The 22,911-nt window shown below is 39.7% G+C and overlaps 1 protein-coding gene across 1 annotated transcript in view; it reads right to left on the bottom strand.

Annotated features, from left to right (window-relative positions):
* Positions 1-9,654: 9,654 nt before the first annotated feature.
* The window catches only part of PTCHD1 (patched domain containing 1), a 91,520-nt gene continuing 78,263 nt past the window's right edge, over positions 9,655-22,911 (bottom strand). Inside the window, exon 3 of the mRNA XM_006885034.1 lies at positions 9,655-11,431. Coding sequence (XP_006885096.1) covers positions 9,777-11,431 — 1,655 coding nt within the window. The 3' untranslated portion in view covers positions 9,655-9,776. The remainder of the gene's footprint in view (positions 11,432-22,911) is intronic.

Below are 22,911 nucleotides of genomic sequence, written 5' to 3'. Positions count from 1 at the left end.
ACCCTGTGAACAATAGCCCTGGACCTTGCCCTATCTTGAGCCAATGTCACCATCTCTAACACACCTGCTCCCATTGCCATAGTCACTCTTGTCAATTTATCTCCTCCAGGGTTTTCCTCTCCTGCACTGACTCTTCCAGGCATGATGTCCTTCTCCAAGGATTTATGCACCTATATGACAGCATGCAAATATATTAATATATTTAATAAAGTACACAGGGGGTACTGCTATACATCACTTCTTACCATCAAGTTGTTTCCTACTCATTGCTGACCCTGTATTGGGTTTATGAGGTTATAAATTGCAAAGGAAAGAGACTACCCATCTTTCTCCACAGAGACATTTGGGTTAACAGTGCAACTCAACTCATTATAGACAACATAGTCAGATGTCCTAAATTATGGATACTTCTTGTAAAACCACACACCTAATTAATTGGATTTCAGGGTTTGAAGTATTAAGATCATAGTCTCATGGAACATCATGAATTAGCTTGATGAATCTTTTTAAAAAATTTTTTTAATATTATATTATTTTATATGTATTTTTATAGGGTCTTTCCCCTCCCTTCCCCTCATTCCATATCTGTGTTAGCCCAACAAGACTGATGATTCTATTTATGTATAAGCCATTTCTTAGCTTTTATAATTAGTGATGTTCCACCATAATTGTACTTTTGTGGCTAAGTTATGTCACTCAGCATAGTTTATTCTAGGTTAATCCATGTTTTGCAGTATTTCACAAATTCCTAATTGTTTTTTATTATTAATTTTGATGAAAGTTTACAGAAACTTAGGGTTTCCAGTCATTCATTGTTGCACTTTTCTCCCTGCCCACCCCCTCCCCCCAGTTCACTCTTCTTCTTGAGAAGTAAAAGGAAAACCTCTTTCATTGCTATGCAGCCCCTCCCCCTAAGTTCACTCCACTGTGCAGCCTTCATTATGAACTCCTGTCATGACACTAATATCCAATCATATATCCCTTTTAAACAGTTCTTTCCCTCATCTTTTTCAATGCAGTATACATCATTCCTCCCCTCCTCCTCTAACTTCACTCAACCCTGATGTCAGTCCCGTTTTACAGCAGTGGTCCTATGCAATATTTGTCCTTTAAAAAATATGGAACGCTTCACAGATTTGGGTTTTATCCTTGTGCAGGGGCCATGCTAATCTTCTCTGTATTGTTCCAATTTTAGTTATATGTGCTGCAAAAGCGAGCACAAACTCCTAATTGTTTTTAATGATGTATTAAAATTGGTCCAGCTTCCAATTGGTCCAGTGGCGAGAATCTTTGTCTTCTTGACATTGAGCCTTAGTCCATACTGAAGGCTGCAGTCCTTGACCCTTCGCAGCAAGTGCATGAGGTCCTCCTCAGTTTCAGCAAGCAGGGTTGTGTCATCTGCATAACGGAGATTGTTAATAGATCTTCCACCAATCCTGATGCCACAATTCTCCTCATAGAGCCCAGCCTCTCGGATAATCTGCTCTGCATACATGTTGAAAAGGTATGGAGACAGGATGCATCCCTGGCGTACACCCTTCCCATTGTGTGAGTATACCACAGTTTTTTTTTTCTTTTCTTTTTCCTTCCACAGTTTCTTTAGCTATTTGTCCATTGATAGGCATTTGGGTTGTTTCCAACTCTTTGCTACTGTAAATAATGCTTCAGTAATCATAGGGTGAGTATGTTAGTGTTGTAATTCTTATTTCTTTGCCATATATACCTAATACTGGGATTGATGGATCAAATGGTACTTCTATTCTTTATTTCCTAAGGAAATGCTAAACTGCTTTCCACAGTGGTTGCACCATTTTCCATTCTTACCAGCAATATATGAGAGTTCTGGTCTCCAGAAACTTAGTAGTACTTGTTACTTGCTATCTTATTGAACATTGCTATTTTTGCTGGAGTAAGATGGTGACTCACTGTTGTTTTGATTTTTATCGTTCTACAGCTGGTGATCTAGAGCATTTCTTCATGTGCTTGTTTGCCATCTGAATGTCTTTGGTGGAGTCAGTGTTCTCTACCCCTTTTGTAATAGGGTTGCTTGCCCTTTTCTTGTTGAGATGTTGAAGTTTTCCATAAATTTTAGAGTTGAGTCCCTTGTCAGATGTGTTGCTGCCAAATATTTCCACTCAATCTGTAGGTTTTTTTCTTCTTCTAGAAAAGTCTTTTGATGCACGTATTTAATTTTTAAGTAGTACCAGTCATATACTTAATCTTCTATTGACTGTGCATCAGTTATATTTTACATTATGTTAAAGACACAGCTTAAGGTTCCTACGATTGCCTCAGTTTTTTTCCTTTGGTGATGTTTTAGGTTTAGATTTTATGCCAAGTCCTTGATTCATCTTAAGTTAGGCTTAAATATGGTATGATGTTTAGTGTCTTAAAAGCTTGTGAACAATACTCTCCTTGTCTGGAAACAAAAATAAAGAGGCAAATAAAGGATTTAAAGAAGAAACCAGTCTAAAGGACGAATGGTCTATGCATATTAGCAAGCTCTAGCCTTATCTACCCTGAGGCCATAAAAAGTAGATGGTGCCTTTCTACCATAAACAACTTTTTTAATTGGGGCTACAAGATATAAACCCTGATGTAATAGGAGTAAATGTGGAACAGAACCTCAAATACTGAAGCAACACCACAAAGCAGACCCACTCTCTGGTCTGGTTGAAGACTCCTGAGACTAATGTCCTGAGATGCTCTCCAAACCGGGAGCTAATATTAACCTGACTCACTTTTTAGCTAAATAACAAATTGGTTAATAAAAGAAATATATCATCTATAAATACTTTGCTCCTTTAAAAAAATCACTGGTGTCAGACAAAATGTTGGACAAATACTTTAAACGAGTTTAAAAGAAATATGAGAATATAAGGAAGCAGATAAGTTAATGAAAGTGGAACAATCAGAGTGGAAATAGACTGCTCACGAATTGTAAAGAATGAAAGCAATGGAACTACATGTGTAGAAATTGTTAAATAAGAACTAGCTGCTATGGAGACCTTCACCATAAACACAAAAAACTACTGTTTTTAAAAAAAGAAAGAAGTAGTGGATGTGTGAATCATAGCCATGGAATCCAAATTGAAGGTCAGCTATAAGTTCAGATTCTATGGCAGTGGCAGAGAGCAAATATGTGTCTGTGGATGTGTTTGAGTTTGCATACGTATATGTTATATGTGTCTATGTTTGGTGTATGTTGGGTATTTGTAGATGTATACATGTTTTTGTGTTTGGATGACTGTGTACATGTTCAGTGTATAATGTGTATATTGTTGTTTACCATTGAGTCAGATCACTCATAGCTGACTCTCCACTGGGTTTTCAGAGGCAGTAAATTGCACAAGAGTAGATTGCCCATCTTTATGCTGTGTAGCAGCTGGTGGATTCAAACTGCATACCTTGGTGCTACCAGTACAGTTTCTTACCACTAAGCCACCAGAGCTTCTTGATGTGTAAATGCATGCATATAATCTGTATTTGTGTGTTTACCATTTATCTGCCAGTCTGACATACTGTGGTGCATTGTGTGTTGTAATGATGCTGGATAATGGTATTACAAACACCATCAGGGCTACCCAAGATGGATAGGGTTCAGTGGCGTTTCCAGACTAAGAATTAGGAATGACCATTCACTTCTGAAATAGCAGCCCCTCGAAAACACTATGAATAACATTAAAATATTGTTGGCTGTAGTGGCAGAAGATGAGCCCCTCGGGTTGGAAAGCACTCAAAATAAGACTAGGAAGGAGCTGCCTTCTAAAAGTAGAGTTGATCTTAATGACATAGCTGGAGTAAAGCTTTCATCCAATGCAAGACCTTAATTTGCTGATGTGGCAGGACTTCAAAATTAGGAGGAGACAACTGCAAACATGCTTCATTAGTTAGAACATTGAATGTACAAAGTATGAATCTAGGAAGATACAAACCAATATAAAATTATTAAAAAGAAAGAAAAATTAAAAAAAGAAGACCTGTTATTCAGATATACCTGCTATGAAGATATAACTCTTACTCAAATGGAAAGAAGTTGTTCTACAATCCCGAAGACTCATGGTTTGAGGCCACCAGATCCTTTGTGGGAGATAGATGGGCAGTCTCCTCCAATGTGATTAACTGCTTCTGAAAACCTACGAGAGGTTCTGCTATGGGACAGTTCAGACTCTGTGGTACACAACAACCACCACTAAATCTAAATAGGAAAAAGTTGAAGATTTCAACCTTTTGCAGTCTGAAATTGATCAAACATGCAATCAAAATGCATTGATAATGATTGGTGACTGAAATACAAAGGTTGGAAACAAGGAAGGAATGTTTGGAAAATATGGACTCAGTGATAGAAATGAGGCTGGAGATTGGATTTTGACAAGATATTAATTTAAAGAGTAAAGACCTGAAAGTCAAATGTATTTAAGCTTTGCCCTGTCAAGTACATTGTATTACCAGAGAGAATCCTTTGGATTTTCCAAAGGCTGAGAGTCTTTGCCATTGGGAGGAATTCAATCCTAATGTGTAAAGCCCTCAGAATTCATATCTGCTGCAAAAAAATGGGACTAATATTCCTCCATCTGCATAAGTGTTCTTTGTCATGGCTAGGCAGTGGTTAAGATAAATGTCACTGCTTAGTTGCGAGTACCTCCTTTGTAACCATTCTTCTAGCCTTGCCCTTATGTGAACCTAGGTACATTTTATTGTTACTGAAGTTATACCTGAAGAATCAGTTCTGTCAGAAGAATTACAGTCAGTCTCTACTGTAATGAAAAAAACAGGTGAAATTGTGCACTACAAATTAGTAAGCACAGGTAAGCCTGTGATATATTCCTGTTTATTGGGCAGTCCTTGTCTGCCAGCACAGTACACAATTCTTTGTACTTCAGAAATAAGCTGCCTTTTCCCTTCAGGAAAGCAACACACAATTGTGGTGTTGCTTTTAATCTACCTTGAAAATCTGCAGTGGTCATAGTTCTCTGGTTACCTCATTTCCTCTTCCTTGCTTGGTGCCCTCATAAATATCAAAGAGAACTTCAAACAGATCACCTGGGTAGAGGAGGAGGCAGGTGAGAGGCGGATTAGGGAGGACATACTGACACTGCCTATTCAAGTGAACAGCACATTCTAGCTCATTCACTTTCCTTTTTGCTTTCTCCTGAACTGGCAGGAAACAGAAATAAACAGTTGTAACCACCACGGGGAGGAATTCTGCAATGTGTTGGCCCCAGCCATTCTCAGTTCTTTGCCAGAAAATCCAGTAGTATTAATTCAATAGTGTCCTTTGTGTTGGAGCTTTAACAGACTTAAAAAGAATTAAAGGGAACTTTATGGCTTCAAATACCTGGTGCTTTTTATTTATCACAAACTTAAAGCAAATTACCTAGAGGAAATGTCCAAATGTCTGCAGGCAAGCCAGGCATTGTTATTAAATAGTGCCCTCCCCTTCTCACTCCTACCCACTCCCATCCCCAAGTGCCTGTGACTCATTTTTTCAAAGATTGTCATCCATCCTCAACATCCAGCCAGAGCTTGTGCCCTGCTAAGCATTGATCCAGCCTGATTTTGAGTAACTGGGAATTCACTACCTCCTGTGGAGACCCACAGTATCTTTATACAACCTGAATCTTGGCCCAAAATCTTCCTCTCAATAGTTTTGTATCCTGCATCCTAATGTCACCCTTTGAGACATCAGATTCCCAATAATAAAGTCTTGAATTTCTTCTGTATTCCTATGCCAGGGCCTGCCATGAGTATTTCATAGCATTCTATTCTCACAGGAAAATGGCATTATCACCCAAATTCCAGAAAATAGAATTGTTACCTGTTTTGCTCATTTCTTTGTTTCCCCATTTCCAGAACTGTATCTGGGTGATATTAGGCGCTCAGTAAGTATTTGTTGAACATAAAGAGTTATTATTATCACTATTCCCATTTTGCAGACAAGAAAACAGATTCACAGAGGTCAAACACTAGTACAAGCTGCTGGGGTACTTTAATAGAATCCAAAGGAAGAAAGCAATTATGACGAGGGTAACATTTGTGTCTAAGAAGCCCTCACACCAAACTCCCAGGATGACTGTTCTTTCCCACCTGTTCTTGAGATAAACACAGCTAAGCTTGGCCACTGTGGCTGGAGAAAACGGGTGTCATGGTCTTAGAATGCCATTCAGAACAGTTGAGTGTTGGTGAGTTCAAACAAAAGGGTACTAAAGAGCTTTGATTAAGAGCAGGATATTGCATAAATAACTGTGGCCATAGAGTATGCCAACTGATTGATTCATTTCAGAATGAAAATGGAGAGGCGTTAAAAATGGTAAGAAAGGTGGGCACAAGACAAAGAAACACAAACACACACCAAACCAAACAACAAAACACCTCAGATATAAAACCCCAAAAGCAAATTTATGAATCAGAACAATGGAGAGAAAGCTTCATGAGGGGTTGCCTTACCTTTTCCCCCCTGTGAAACAAAATTTAGCTCTTTTAGCCTGAGGAGCACTGATGCTACTTGTTGGAAAGGTGTATGACTTAACAAAAATGCCCTGTTTCAAGTATCATTTCTTTCTTGCAATCCCCAAGTTCCTTGTAAATTTACATTTTCTGCTGAGTTTTACTCAGTGAGATATTCATTCTTACCCTGTCTTTTTTCCTTTATGGATGGCCAAGAAAGCCCAAATTTTCACAAGTTTTTAATCAATCGGCATAATTTTTTTTTATAAATGGAATATTTTCTTTGGTAAACAAACAACAAAAAACCAACTCAAAACCAATCAAATAGGTTTCTTTGGTAAAGTGGACATAAATGAAGCCAAAAAGCTTTGCAGGTGTTTGCTGGGATCATTCTTTCCCTCTTTATAGCAATTATAAAAGTAAAACTTTATGAAGACTCAAACTTTATGAGGGTGTGATTATGATTTACTTCTAAAGTGTCTTCTCCATGGTGGGGCTAAACTATGCTGTCAGAGCAGTAATCAATATTAACAAATAAATAATAGTGATCTAACAATAAATAATACATCTTAGCATGCAGAGTTCCCCAGTAGGAAAAAAAAATTCATTCCACAGAGTTCCGTAAGTCTGGATTTCAAGCGCTGAAAAGAGAAGTTGACAAGTTTGAAAATGCCCTTCGTTTAAAAATACAGTATCTCAAGGTATACAGAGATTCAACCAAGTTGAAAGACTGCTGTCAGAAAACAAAGTTCCACAATAAGTCATTCTGGTTGACCAAATTGTATTATTAAATTCAAAATCCATTTAATTGGTGCGTATTGTGTCAGTTTTGTGGAGTCACTTTAAGTCATAGTGCTCCATGTGGCCAACACGAAATCAATGGCTGATTTAGAACACACTTTTCGTAAACAGATTTAACAACATATGATTTAAGAATAAGACCAATCCCCTCTTCAGTTGTGTTTTATAAATAATAGCCAGGTTGTAGGCCCCTTGGAGAGAGAATTGATCATAGATCCATTATGCAAAACTTGCCCTTTTGAGAGGACTGTACTTGTCCTCAGATTAAAGCTCATTATCTTCTAGCTGAGTGCTTCACTTGTTGGTATGATCTCTTAGTGTGTCTGCAGGGGAGACTGAACAAGTGTGGAATGCTCTAGCTCGGCTCCCCTGCCTATGTTGTTAGTGCTGTGTAGACAACAGTACAGAAAATGGAGGGAGGGACATGGGTTTGTACTTGGTGTGGTTGTTTGGGCATTTTTGCTGTTTGGAAAGTCAGCTGCAAACCTGAATCACAGAGTGTTTTTTAAAGCATGTCTGCCTGTGCCCCTTCCTTGTAAATATATCTTGAGGGGGTCTAACAATCATCCTGTGAGAAAAATCTAAAATTGGCCTGCTCTATTTTAGGGACGCTCCAATGGAAACCCTTAATGTTGTGACCCTGAGCCAGTCACTTTATTCTCCTAGGTCTGAGTTTCCTCTTCTTCAGAGAGTGGGCAAGTTGCACAGTATGTCCGCAAAGGTCCAGAAAGATGTGTTTGAGAAATGTTGACCACTATAAGTGTCTGTATAAGCTGTGTGTCTAATGAGGAATAAGAAATACTATGGACATTTGCCTCAAAGGTGACCAGGTTTGAGTTTCCATTTTAAAGATTTAAGGAAATGCAGGGGGCTAGGACAGCACGCACACAGCCTCTTCCAACTGAAGCTCATTAAGTTCTAGTTGCATCTGGGTCAGCTGACACAGCTTTCTTGTGTTCAGACATGAATTCTTTCCCTATAGACACTGCAGAGCAGCAGCACAAACATGGAAGCTTGTTACTGGACAAAGAGCCCTGCGACTAGGAGGGTGTCCAATAGGTGGGTTTGAGGGTAAGGGGACAGTTTTGTGAAAGTACAGCCCATTTTGGTGAGAATGCAACTTTTTAAAGATGCCAAGAAAGTTTACCATCCTTGCAAGTTTTATGGCAGCGTTTCCTTTTTCCAGTCATTTCCATCTATCTTCCCTTCAGCCCTAGATCTCCCTGTGGTTCTCTGAAGAGCATGTTTCAGGACTTAACAATCATTAAAGACCTCTTTCCCCTGTTTGGCTCTTAGTGGGCATGTCTCCCAGCAAAGGTAGGCTGAGACTCCAAGTTGGAAGCTACAGCAAGTTACCATTTCAGTGTTCATTTTTCTTTCCTCAGCTATGTGTGGGCAGATGTTGTTTCTGGGCATCCACGCAAAAATCTTGGAGGGCCAAACTGCAAACAGCTGTCCCAGCTGGCAGTTTTTTCTTATTCTGCCAAAACAGAGATGCTGTCTCTGGGTTCACATAGACACCCACTTTTCCTCCGTCTTGCCAGGTACTGCGGCCTGGCTCTCTGGTTTGGGATACTTGGGGCCTACTGTAAAAAACTGTAAATAATAAAGTAGATCCATTCATTGACAAGCAACATGGTATTTCAAAATGGTATCGCCCTTACTCTCCATTGCTGAAACTGTTGATGGTTTAAAGGTGTAGTAACCAAACCATACAGCTATAGTAACCGAGCAACATACATGCACTGGAGTCAACAAAGCTATCTCACCTGGGTGAACTTCAGGGTGATTCTGTTTTAGTCTAGGAGGGATGGCTACTCTGTGTGTGTCCTTCTGAGGTTCTAGCTTGTCAGTGCTGATCAGAATTTGCACACTCTAGGGGAGCTCTGGTGGCTTAGTGGCATGGAGCTGCAACTACAATCCCAGAGGCACACGGTTCGAATCCACCAGATGCTGTGCCGGGAAAAGGAGGGACAATCTCCTCCTGTACCAGTCAGATCTGATTTGACGGTACACTCACACAAAAATAAAAAATAAAAAAAAGAATTTGCACACTCATCTCTTTGTGGCCCTATGGAGCTAAATGCAGTAGCTAATTACTGACCCTGCCAGGGTTTGTTTTGAACAAAGCTATTTCTATTTAGAATCTTTGCCACAACAGCAGCAGCAACTGTGGTGTGGCTTGAATAGGATCTTGCTTTCTACTGTGGTTTCTTCTGTGTGATCTTTGTGTAATAGATCAGAAGTCTCCTAGGGTCTCTGTGCATGCGCGCGCGCGTGTGTATGTGTGTGTTTTAGACATTTCCTAGGACTTCTATGTGTATGTCTTTGCATGTATTTTTCCTCACAGAATCCCTTTAGCTTCAAAGATTGCCCATTTTTTCCCTCCTTGTCCTTTGCTTTTGTGGGAATGGTTTCTTATTCTTTAAAAAAAAAAAAAGGGACAAACTTGTGTTTAAATTACTTCATTAACATAGTCTCTTTGTTTGGATAAGACCTAGGGTGAAAATATAACAAGCAGATAACTATCACACTGTTGTAATTTGGTCAACCACTCGGGTACTATCAATATCCACCATTTCTACACACTCAATTTCCTCCCGGTTTTCGGGATTTTTCTTCTCTTTCCTTTTTTTCTTAGAGGGTGGCAGGAAAGTCAGTATCACAGGTAAAATGGCAAAGCAGTGAAAGAAGGTGACAAATGCTATTAAAAACAAGCACCTGAACAGTGTACAGGTCAGATTTGAAGGCACAGCTGCGAGAGGAATCAGACCAACAATATAGCAGAGGTAACTCTGTAAAATAGCTACCCCATGCACTTCCAGGGCATTTTTTACCCATTTAGTTCTTGTGAAATCCTTGCCCAGAACAAATGTGGATAACAGTGGAGCACAATTGTCAATTGTGTAGTTAATTCCATAAATTAAGCATAGCACAGAAATGCAGTCTAATTCTACTTTCCATAATGTCATGAAACCTATCACTCCAAACTCCACGGATACAACCGTTAGAGTGATCCAGACGTTAATCAGAGAATCTGCCACCAGGAATGCCGAGAAGAAGAGCAGGAATAAAGCACTGATGCAGGAGTTGTGCAGGGGGGCTCCCAGAGAGGAGGCATATCGGTCCATGTACACAAAGGATGGATTGAAGACTATGAACTTCACCTTGGAGGTGACAGAAAGTCTCCTCAGAGTCTCCAGGAGATCGTAGAGTTCTTCTCTGTTGGTTTCCATGGTCTTGGCCACCAAAAACATTCTGGAGGCCACTACATCGACCTCATCATTGTACTTTTTAGAGAAGATGATGTCCTCTTGAAAATGTGAAAATTGGGGGGCTTTCAGGAAGGAATGCCTCAACATGTCTGTAAAGTTTTTCTTAGGCAAGCCAGTGGACACGTTAAGTTTCCGAAGGTAATTTAAATAGCTCTCAAACCAGGATATCCGCACAAACCCCTTAGTGTATTCTAGCACGTCTTCTTGGACACTAGTGTTCCAGTATTCTATGGACTCGTATATGTAAAACCCAATCACTGGACTGTAGTTACTAAAGTACTTTTGCTGGGCAGTAGTATACTCAATGGTTTGCGTCGCAGTTGCTACGATGTTACTAAGGTCTGACCCTTCACTGACCTGCAGATAGCCCATTAAGGCAAAGGAAATATAAATAAGGTAAAAGAGAACTACAAAAGGCTTGACATAGGTGTTGGTTATCCAGTCACAGTAATAGCGTTTGAGGAAACATACCAATAAGTGACTCTCGTACGTGTTGGCTTCCTCGCCGTCAGCTGTGTCCTCACTGAATCTGGCCGTCAGGAGAAACCTGTACCATGCCGGCTTCTCCTGTAATACTTCAGGCTTTGGGACTTTCCTACAGAAGATACTATGCTGGTAATTGTTTTCTATGTAGCCAGTGAACACCAGGCTGGAACCATAAAACGAGAGTACATAGAGGTAGTTGAAGAAGATTGCGATACAGGAATTGCAGCAGAAAATCCTGGCTGCCTCAATGTTCGTGAAAGGGCTGGCCCCTATGCCAAAGGTGACCAAGTACATGGCAGTGGTGAGAGAGAAGGAGAGCATGGAGTCTGCATAGACTGCTGCAGTTCTCTCTTTAACATGTTGGTCTTCTCTAGTTTTTCTCCAGGAGGATAACATTTCAAAGGTCCCATATAATCCATGACCTGAGGGGGGTGAAGGCAGAAAAAGACCAGAGCAAAAGTTTAGTGAACTATCTTTTTAAAGGGAGGGGGACATCAACTTAGTGCTGGGATACCTCTGGGTTAGAGTAAATATAAACCAGCCCTAAGCAGTGACAGGCTTTCAAATGCCATTGATTTCTTCTATGGAGACAGAGACCTGCATTTCAGTGAATCATAAACGTTAATGGCTTGTGAATGGGCAGCTAGGGGGAGCTAATATCCTCGGCCTCCCATCTGGCCAAAAAAACCCCAGAATGGATTTGTACCTATAGGAAGCCGAGTAGACTTTGTGCCTATGTCTCTGGTGGAGTGTGTGTATCCACAGCTTAGGGTTTGCTGGTGCCATTTGCAAGGTGTCTCTTCCTACTGGTTTGTGGAGCACTCCAGAGAAGGTGCCTGGATGCTCATCATTTCACTTATCATCCCTGCATGTCTGGCCACAAATCAGCACAGGGAAGGCAGTGGGCAGAGGGTTCTGTGGTAACAGCCCACCACTTAGTTTCCGTTTGGCCATGTGCACTCCTTGAGTGTGAAAGAGACGCTGTATTTAAATTGAGGCTTGATAGGAAACTAAATATCAGGTTCTTTCTGGGCCCCCCCCCCTTGCTTCTCCAGAATATATGAGCAGATGTAATAAATCTAAGAAACATTGGAAAGCAAAACACATAGGGTCCTGTTTGAAGAGAAAAAAGAAAAGGAGAAAATGCAAATAGAACAAGGTGTATAGGAACTCTCCATGCAAGAGACAAAAATTAGCTTTCACTTTTGACCAATTTTGGTGGTTGTTCAGAAATAACTTATCAAGCAGGTAGCAACTCTGCTGTCTACTGTGCATCATTTGGCAATGGCCTCTGAGAGCGAGTGCGCCAGCGCCTTGGTTTAGTATTCCAGTAACTTTAGAATATTACATGCCCTGTTCTGACTACATTTGACTGTCTAGGACCCTGTGCAGAATGACCGACACTTTCCCCTGGATCTTCCATGGTTTTCAGCTCTCAATAACATTGAAAAGCTCACCAAAGTGAACAACTGTGGCTTTTCCTAACCCATCTTAGCGCTGGGATCAGCCGATCTAATTTTCTGCTTCCACGCCCTGGCTTATTCTATCCCATTATTGAGGATAATAAAATCTTTACCCTGTGGTACAATAGTCTTGTTTTTAAAAAGGAATTTAAAATCCCCAGTCAAGCAGAATGCTTGAGTGAAGTGAGTCACTTTTATCTTTTGTGTACAATAACTGAACGCACGTCTTACCCTCATGCCTGGCTGGTATTTATATTCTTATTGTGAAGTCTTGACCTCAAACCCAAATGCCCATTTCATGGTAATGATATAGACCTGCTTCCTCAGAGGGATTTGGCATTTATCTTTATTTACTAGGCATCGTTTTATAGCATCTTTTAGAGGTCAGGTCAAGCCAGTCAATTTGATAACTAGCACCATGGCCCCTATTAAATTGGAGGCACCTAAACTCCCCAGACATGGACTGGAAGAAAGTGCATTCATTGAATGGCATCCTGCTTTTAATTAGGTTTTAGAGAGTTAGCATCTAGTCTCAGGAGGGAAAACTATTTATTAAGCCTGTCTCAGGAAGGACCAGCCAACCTTTGTCGAAAAGTAATTGTTTTGTTGAAATGAGGGCAAAAATGATTACGATTTCTGAGGCAGCTTCATTCTGGGGGAAATCCTAAACTTGGGTCAGGTAGAATAAGTTTTGGGGGGCAAGATGTACTTCAAGTGCTCCCTGGAACGGACAAATGATTTTGCCATTATTATTGTTGTTAATAGGACAGGCAGTCCCCCTAGGTTACAAACATTTTATTATGTATAATTCTTAGTTATAAACCAATAGCCTTGTAAAGTCTGGTGAATGAAAAAGTCAAAATCCATGTGAGAGTTCCTAATCATAAATGGGAAGTTCTTGCAATGTGCGTGAAAACATGATAATGTTAGAGACGATTAAGTGAATCTGGAGAGTTTCTTTAAATTTTTTGTACATAGAAAGGTACATACTCTGTAATATACTAAGATGAACATTTGATTAATTGACATAAGTTATGAACTGTACCAACTGTTCTGACTGACTGACAAATTCAATTTAAAGACACACTTAGGAATGGAACTTGTTTATAATGCAGGGACTACCTGTATTTACTTGCTGAAAACAAACAAACAAAATGTAAAAAGAACCTTAGTACTGAATCATTAATTATGGTTAAAAAAAGATGGATACATTTAGCAAGACTACAATTAGTCATATGATAGAATTTACACTAAAAAGTATGTCCTGAAGTATTTTTTACTTTACTATGATGCTTTATAATCTGACCCTGACTATTGCTGGAAAATACAGCAATACTTCTTCATGGAATAATTTTATATGCAAAATTAGAAAAGGAATTCGAATTAGCAGAGGCATTAAGGTGTAAAGCATGGAGCTCGAGGGTTCAAAATGAAAATAATCTAACTTGAGGAAAGGGTGATGTTAGGCTATTAGCTTTTTTCTCTTTAGTTCTGTTCCGACATTGAGAATGCTTTGTACTTCTATAGCTTGATCTTTTCTCTGAAGTCTTGAGTCTTTTTTGCATTATGTTGAATCCACTTACTGACAGAAAAAGGGACCCAGTAAAAAAGAGGCTCTAGGATGTGGGGGCAGTTCCACAGAGAATCTTAGTTTTAGTCTCATGAGTTTTGAAAAGAAAGGATTTTGTTTGGTTCATCTTGTTTGTTACCAGGGTGTTTGGGCAGACACTCAAGAGGCCAGGATAGGTTGCCCTAACCAACAATGTGTTCTGCCTGACCATTTGTTGCTAGTTATTACTAGCCTTGCCTTGAAAGCCCCTCCTCCATTCCACATAGACCAAAATCTTGCTTTTCAAGTCACACATCTCTAGCAGATTCGGCCGCCTAACCCCCAAGGTGGTGTTTGTGTGGTGTCTTAGAGGAGTGCTTTGGATTTCAGGAATAATCTGGCCTCCCTTGTAGAAAGCTCAGCCAGTCAAGGGTGGCCCAAGAGCCAGCCAGCACAGCTATGGGTATTTCCCTGGGAGGAGCAGAGCTGGCTGACAGTAGGCCTGATCCACAGCTGGATTATGTTGAAGAGGTCGGTTTGTTGCCCTTTAGGAAAGGTCAACCATTGAGTCCTTGTTTCCTGGCCTGGATTAAGGAGAGAAACATTCCAAGTGCCAGGACATTAAGGATGCTCTGCCTTCTACACCCAGCATGCCTGCTCTGACCATCATTACGGGTTCATCATGATTATTTTTACTATTTTTTTTAATTCATTCATTACTGTCCTTCAGTTTCGGCCTTGAGTGTATCCTATTAAAATGCAAACTCCTTTGGAGCAGTGATCTACGGCAACTTCTTCTGTTAGATCTGAGGAATGGGACAGAGAACAGAGATATGGAGGAAATGAAAAGTAAATAGAAGGTAGGGGGATGTCACAGAGAATCACTTCCTGATATATTTTCCCCCAGCCAGCCCCGACCTGATTTTTGCTGCCACTTCAGAAACTGAGCCAATGGGAATCATGGAAAGAGCAGAGAGATTCTGATAGTTTCTATTTCCTCCCTCCTTTATCAGCAGGTGTCACCCTTTGCTCCCTCATAGCACCACATCTCTAAACTGTGGAGTTGGAGTTCTGCAAGCAGGACTTCAGAGCCAAATCTTAAAGACAGACAAATCGATACTGCATGTGGGTACTGCATGCAGATATTTTACAGAAGCGTGGCTCTGTCCTCCATTTTTTTAAAAAGTTGTTTTAAAGGCAAAAGTATTGCAGCTAGAACCACACTCAAATTTCTTTGTAAAGAAGTTTTTCTTTATGAAGTTGAAGCTCTGGATAGGTCTCTATTAGATCTGGCCAAGGGGCATGCACCATTGGCACAGAGCATCACTTGATCCGAACAAACTCCCATTTCCAATGTCCCAGTGTCTCTGATAGCAACACTTCCATGGAGATCTATCTACCTAAAGATGAAGTTCCAAACTGATTTAGACCTTGTTTACCAGGGGCCCTGAAATGGTAATGGGAGTCATGCCTTATCATCAGAAGGGCAGGTCAGAGGCTGACCTTGAAGTAAAAGACTGCATCCTAGTAAAGATGCTAGGAGACTACCAATTTTACAAGTCCCATTTTCACAGGGTTGCAACTGTTAAGAAACACATAAAATTCTGAAGTTAAAAGAGTTTCTGAAATATTCAGTTGTCTTTTAAAACAAGATTCAAGATGCTTGTGTTCATTTTTGTTCCTTAGGTGTTTATATTATTTTTTTGTGGATTACATCTCATACTTATAAGACTTGAAGAGAAAACCATTGCTTAATGTAGTCTTTTTCTCTTGACAAAATTTGAATTAAAAGAATTGATACATTTGGTATCATTTTTATGAATGGCTATTTTTCTTGGCATTTATGATACATTTGTAGTAAATAAAGAGATTACTTGCAATGATTTCAATATACTTTAAAATCTGCCAAACTGTAGACATTTCTTTTTTTTAAAAAACTGAGTTTTAGTGAAAGTTTATAGAGAACTTGGATTTCCATTCATTCATTGTTGCACATTTTCCTCCCTGTTGCCCCACCCAGTTTGCTTTTCTCTTTGAAAAAAAAATTTTCATTATTGTACAATGTGTCTATATTCTTATATGCGTGTGAACACATGGCTATTGGTAGGTGTCAAGACACAAACACAAGTTCAATGTTAATTGTTCAGGCTATGAACAAGTGCTTGTATCTTTGCCCTCACTCACATACAATTTGTGCCAGGGACGGGATTTTAAAAGGAAACTGATTTTATTGGTTGTGGACTTTGAGATTGTCACCTAGTGAAAGCAAATATCAAAGGACTTAGACTAATAATTTGTCTTTTTCAAAGGATTTCTCTATTTCTGTATACAATTAAAGGAGCCCTGGTGACATAATGGTCAAGAGCTCATTGGTTAACTGAAAGGTTAGCAGTTTGAATTGGCTTCCCAGTAGTATAGAAAGGTTGGGCGACCTGCTCCTAAATGGTTTGAGCCTAGAAAAACCCCAGCGGACAGAAGTTCTGTTCTGTCACATGGAATCATTAAGGGCTGAAATGGAATAGACAGCACACAGGAAGAACATGCACTTAACTTCCAGACTTTCTGGTCAATGATGAGAAAAAGCAGCACATATGATAAGACTGATGGTGGAAAAACTCAACTGGCTAATCCTCCAGTGACGCTGTTGCTTGGTCAAATTGAATCTCATTCTCTCCCAGGCCCTTTCCTGGGCCTGACCAAAGCTTTTAGGGTTGTTTATAATCCACCAAACCAGGATTCCACTAATAACTGAGAGGTTGCCTAATTTTTACCAAGTAGCTTCTGAAAAGTTGTTCATTGCTTGGATCATCTTTTAAGTTGATTAATTGGTAGTCCTGCTACCATAGCCAGCCTGGGAAGTTTATTTTATCTGTTTATTTGTGTCAAGGAGTAATTCTGCCTTGTCCATCTGGATTTTTGTAATTCAAATGATTTTTTAAGATGATTTCCCAGCCGCAGAGGCCTGATGCCTTGGAGCGCTCCTGACGTTTGCAGCTTTTCGATTTCCTCCATGACAGGATGAAATGGAATGGTTTGCTAAAGGATGAGCTTTCGGTTTCAGTGTGAAAACATTCACTATTACAAAACAAAGAAGATCCCTAAATCATTCAGAAACAATGAAGCTCCCTAAAACCCCAAACAGCCTACTGTCATTGAGTTGGTTCTGATTCATACCCACCCTCCTCCATCGAGTTTCTGAAGCTCTAAGTCTTGACGGGACCAGACTGCCTCACATCCTCCTCCCACGGAGCAGCTGGTGGATTCAAAGTGCCGACCTTTGGTTAGCAGCCCAACACACAACCCACTATGCTACCAGGGCTCCTTTTATAGCATGCCTGGGTAGTGCCAAACTTCACATATGGAAACAAAATTACTACATTCTAGAAAAATCTATAGAGTATAGTGTGTGAGAAAAATCTGCTTAAAACATTTCCTTAGGCAAACTTTACTAAATAGTTCATGTGTATAAAATCCTTTCAATGATATCCACATAAATTTATGATTTTTGTGTTTTGGGGGGGAAGAAATGGAAAGTGTTTATAAGTCAGGACTAAGTCACATCTCCTTTCAGAGAGAAGTTCATTAATTGGGTTACATTTACACTTTGTGAGTTATAAACATTTACTTTATGAACAGAATTGTTTGGTTTGTCAGGGCCTGTTTTGTCTCACAGTTAAGAGTGAGAGTAGAAGTGTACTCGGATTAAATAAAGACAGATGCTCACATTAGAGGACTACAGACACATCTTAGCCTTTTAGGAGCCTGTCACATTTTGATCATTCTAATCATTGCGTTGGCTGTTCGTTCATAGGGTCACTATGAGTCGTCTACGACTCGACGACACCAAACAACAATAACAACGACAAAGAGAGAGCTACGTTGGCCTAGTAGAAAGGAAGTGATGCTACCAAGCCAAAGGTGGGTGATTTTCATCTGCGGCCCTCGGCCAGGTTCAAATTGTTTTCCTGTCAAACGTTCTTCTAGGTGGTATAGCACTGGTCTGTGCGTTGCTGTACAGAGGTAACTCGCAGTTGCTGTGATGCTGAGCACTGTGACAGTGATGTGCCAGTCGTGGTAACGGGTACCCATGGTGGACAGTGTTGGCTGGAGCTTCCCGACTAAATCAAGCCTGGAAGCAGGAGCGGCACCCACTTCCGAAATGGCTTGCCTCCGGAAGCTCTGTATATGAACAGTGCTCAGGCTGTTCATTCACAGGGTCGCTATGAGTCGTCTACGACTCGACGGTACCAAACAACAACAACAATTACTGCATTAGGTTTTAATCTCAGGAATTCTTTTTCCTCACTTTTTGTTATGTGCTGGCAAGTCAGAACCAACTCATAGCTGACCTTCCTGCAGGTTTTCAAAGGTGGTAAATAGCAGGGGAGGAGCTTGCCCATCTTTTTTCCCATGGAGCAGCTGGTGGATTTGAACCACTTGCCTTTCAGTTGGCAATGCAGCTCTCCTTACCCATTAGAGCACCTAGAGAGCTGCATAAGAGCCCCCCAAATGAAATTTACTAATATCCATTCATGGTTTAAAGATATTTAGCTATTGTGTGTGAGCACTGTATAAAATCTGTGTGTAAATGCGGCCCATAAGATATGCCATTGCTATTGTGTAATATCTTTCTCCTTTTATATACATAAAGGTATATATAAATATCTTTAAATAGAGATGATATATGGCATATACTATTCAATATATAGGATAATCATTATATATAATGTTCAAATATTTTATATATTATACATACTGTATGATATATAGAGAAAAATATAGTGTTTATATGTAAACATCTAGGCAATATATTTCATAAACACATAGTATATGCCTATAAATATGTAACTTAAGCTTATATATCTTAAGTATGATATATGTTGTGCATGCAAATTACACACACACACACATGAGATGTGACATTTATTTTACTGATGAGGAAGAGAAATGTTCTGTCTTGCTGCTGTACTAATCAATGCAGAGATCTGTCCACATTTTGGTTCTTGGCTGGTGGCGGGGTGGCGTAGATAGAATACAAGGTTTCCTTAACAAGGACTATGTGCAGGGTTAGTGGTGTGAGCTAAATGCACTAGGTGTTTCTCCTCACGGCCTATTTCCACCAGATCAGTGTCTTGGTGTCCTGACGTGGCTTTCTATTGTCCCACATGGATGGGGCTTTACCCCTCACCCCATTTCCTGGGCTCAACCACGTGGAGGATACTGAGGTGGGGGGGGGGAACTCCTTTGCATTCCTGTGCCTAGCTAAGGCCTTTCTGGACCTGACGCCCTATTCATACTGTTGTCTGTCTTTATGGTTAAGACTAAAACAGTAGATCTTGTTTTTCTCCGTCTCTATAAATTTATTTCTCCACACACAGCCATCTCTATAATATGACTGGTGGGTGAAAGAGTGAGAACTAAGTATAAATCTAGACTATGTGATCTTTTTGAAAATTTGTCCCACAATGACTATGGACAATTGAAAGAGAAAAAAAAAAAGATGATACAGAACAAACTTGGAAAATACTGCATGTTAAGTCATTTGTACACAAAAATATGAGCAAGACCTCCCCTATAAGACAATATTTTTTCCTTTTTAAAGAAACGCCTGAACTCAGTATCTGTTTATATCTAAACGGACTACTTCTACTCTGCAAATTTCTACTCTGCTTCGTAGTAAGGAGTTCCACTGCCAACCCAAAGGCAGGGAGTTTGAATCCACCAGCTGCTTTTGAATCCACCAGCTGTCAGGGCAAAGATGAGCAGTCACCCCCTCATGTGATTTACAGCCTCTGAAACCTGCTGGAGGATCAGCTGTGGGTTCTTACTTGACAGCACGTAACAACACCACCCCCCTGTGGCTTGACATATTGTTGCAAACAATGGATTTCTACAGTGATGTATCAATTTAAATAATATGGAGTTACCTTTTCTGAGATTGAAAAAATGGCCAGAGGTTGGTATAAATTTTGCAGGTTAAAAAGGGTTTGCTGTTGGTTCATTTCCTATAGGCAAAGACTTATTTCAAACTTTATTATTATCTGGATGATTTTCAACCAATTTTCTCATGACTTTAGACAAACATCTGAACACTTCTCAGGCAAGCAAAACTAGGAAAGCTGAGAGCAAAACCAGGAGTTCTAGTTTTCTAGATGGATCTAAATTTCTTGGACAAGAACTTTTGCCTTTTTATAAATCCCAACTTCATAAACTACATCATATTCCAAACAATTGATCCTGAGTACAGATATTTGGAGAACTGATCATCTAATTTCTGCTAAATACATCCCCTGCTAATAAAAAGGAACCAACCCATTAACCCCCTATCACTCTCTTCCTAGCCTGTTTCTTCCTCTGTCTCCTCTTATTTTCTCATCTTTGCATCTGAATGAAGTTACTGGAAAACTCAGCAAGGAGATGGCTCCTTGGATCTGGCATTTCATTCTCAAAATTACAAACAGGGACTGTGAAATGGGATTTGAAGATTTTTTTTTATTATTTTAACCTGACATCTCTAAACTACTGAAGAGCAATGCTATCAGTCTGGAGACTAAGGTGTGCCTGATCCAGGCCATAGTCTTTGCAATTACTTGCTATGCAGCAGAAAGGTAAAAAATGACTACGGATGATAGAAGGAGAATTGATGGCTTTGAGCTGTGGTGCTGGAGAAGAGTATTGAATATACCATGGACTGCTAAGACAATAAACAGGTTCATCCTGGAGAGGGTGAGACTAGGCTGCTCCTTGGAAGCAAAGATTCTGAGGCTTCATCTGACATACTTTGGGCATACTGCAAGGAGGGACCAGACCTTGGAGAGGGACATCATGCTTGGGTGGGTGGAGGGACAGCGCAGGAGAGGAAGATCCTTGATGTGATGGATTGACTCAGTGACTGGGGTGATGGGGTTAGGTATGTCAGAGACAATAAGGTTGGCACAGGATAGAGCAGGATTTAGGGCTGTTGTACAGAGGGTCACTATGAGTCGCAAGTGACTTGTCAGCACATAATAACAATAGCAACTTCTGGTTCCTGTGTTTTGACAAATGGAAAGAATTTGCAAATTAGATTGCCAGGTAGAAACTATCATCTAAGCAATTTTTCAGTATGACTTCAATTATCCACTTTTAATTGCACATACAATCTGTGAGACAACAAACCTTCCAGATGCAGAAGGAAGATCACCTGCTTCTGGTCCCCTATAGATTCTCCATGATTTTGTTTCTTTCCTGATTTTTCTTTGATAAGTAAAGCTGTGGAAGTATTAAGTATATAAGGAGAGTCTACACATACAAAGCCTTTGCCAGTTTATACCCAAATCAGAAGACAGTGATCAATTCTTATTCTTTAAAGGAAATTCCATAACTGATGAAAATAGTGATTATTATATATTTACAGACAAGAGCTCAAGTGCCTCACTACCACCTATGAATACCGTTTGGAAAGAAAGAATGCTTGTTAAAAGGGCACTAACCAAATAAACTCCTCCCCAAATTCTAGTAACTGAAATATGTCAATGATTCTAACACTGCAAAACTCTTATGATTTCAGCTCCAAATAAATGGCCAGATTCGGGTGGACTGAAGATTTGGCAGATGTGGATTGTCTAATATGCATGAGACTGATTAAAAACATTTTATATCATGATGTATCTGTGCTTGCTTCATTGCCAAAATGATTATTCTGTGTAGGATATGTGCTTATTGCCAGAGATGTCTTGTAGCATTTGGCTAAGAATACACAGTCACATCCCATTATAGTGGAATCTGAAATCGCTCCCCTCAACCCCAAATTTCATATTTTGGAATTCTGTCAGGTTAGAACTGCTTGACATACATGTCTTAAAAATTTCCGTTCTTTTTGGCATCTGACCAGATCTGGCCTTCTGTGACTGGCATCACACTGAGACTGTTTAGTTTGTTGAATTTTAAATCCATAATATTTATCAAATTATAGATCTATTTTCAGCCAAGGAAATGCTACATTCACAACTTTTTCTGAAATACATTACCTTCGAAATGAAGCTCTATACCCTTTTCTTTTGCTTCATATTTGCTTTATGTAACAGTAAATCTGGAAGTTTTGCTTAAACCTCCTCAGCTTTAAGGATAGTAATTTTATTTTATAAGGACAGTCGTTTTATGTTATAGACAGGAAAATTTGAAAACCTGGACAAGCTGTTTATTGACCTGCAGAGCAAAATGCTTAGCACTGCAATTCTTTCTGGTCATTTGAAATTTATTGGCATTTTAGAACTAGTCATCAAAAATCTAAAATGAAACACTAGCCCTGGCTGCAACATTTATGAATGTATATTTTAGATTTAATTTAAAATAAAACTCTAAGAATGAATAGTTTATCTTAGAAATACAGAAGGACAGCCATCCTGATCCTGGCACTGTTACTTTTCGTAGCATGTTAAGCAGCCATTACATCATGCAAAGTAGTTATTGCAAATGGGCCTTAGCAACTGAACTGTATAGCTTCCTTTCAAAATTTGAGCTCCCTTTGGCCTGAAAATGTACAGAAAGTTTGCATAGTGATTGCCAGCAGGGAAAACTGCCATCAAATCAATGCAGGTAACATTCCTTACAAAATGTAAATGGGAGTATTGGGCACCTGAAGTGCTTGGTTTCTTTCATGGCAAATGCCAGCTTTTCCTGAACTGAATCCAACATAAAGTTTAGTGATACTTGGTTTCTGTCGAGTGGTGACACTACTATTTCTAGCTCTATTTATTAGACACTACTTTGTAGCTAACAGGGAACTCTGGTGGTCTAGTGGTGAGAAGCTGCACTGCAATCTCAATGGCAAGTGGTTTGAATCCCCTAGCTATTTATTACACAGGTGAAGGCCGGAGAGTCTCCTCCCATGTTATTTATTGCCTCGGAA

The sequence above is a fragment of the Elephantulus edwardii genome, unplaced genomic scaffold, assembly GCF_000299155.1.
Source record: "Elephantulus edwardii isolate Elephantulus edwardi_28Jun2011 unplaced genomic scaffold, EleEdw1.0 scaffold00040, whole genome shotgun sequence".
In the NCBI taxonomy this organism is placed as follows: Eukaryota; Metazoa; Chordata; class Mammalia; order Macroscelidea; family Macroscelididae; genus Elephantulus; species Elephantulus edwardii.
This window is presented reverse-complemented; position numbering and strand designations above follow the sequence as displayed.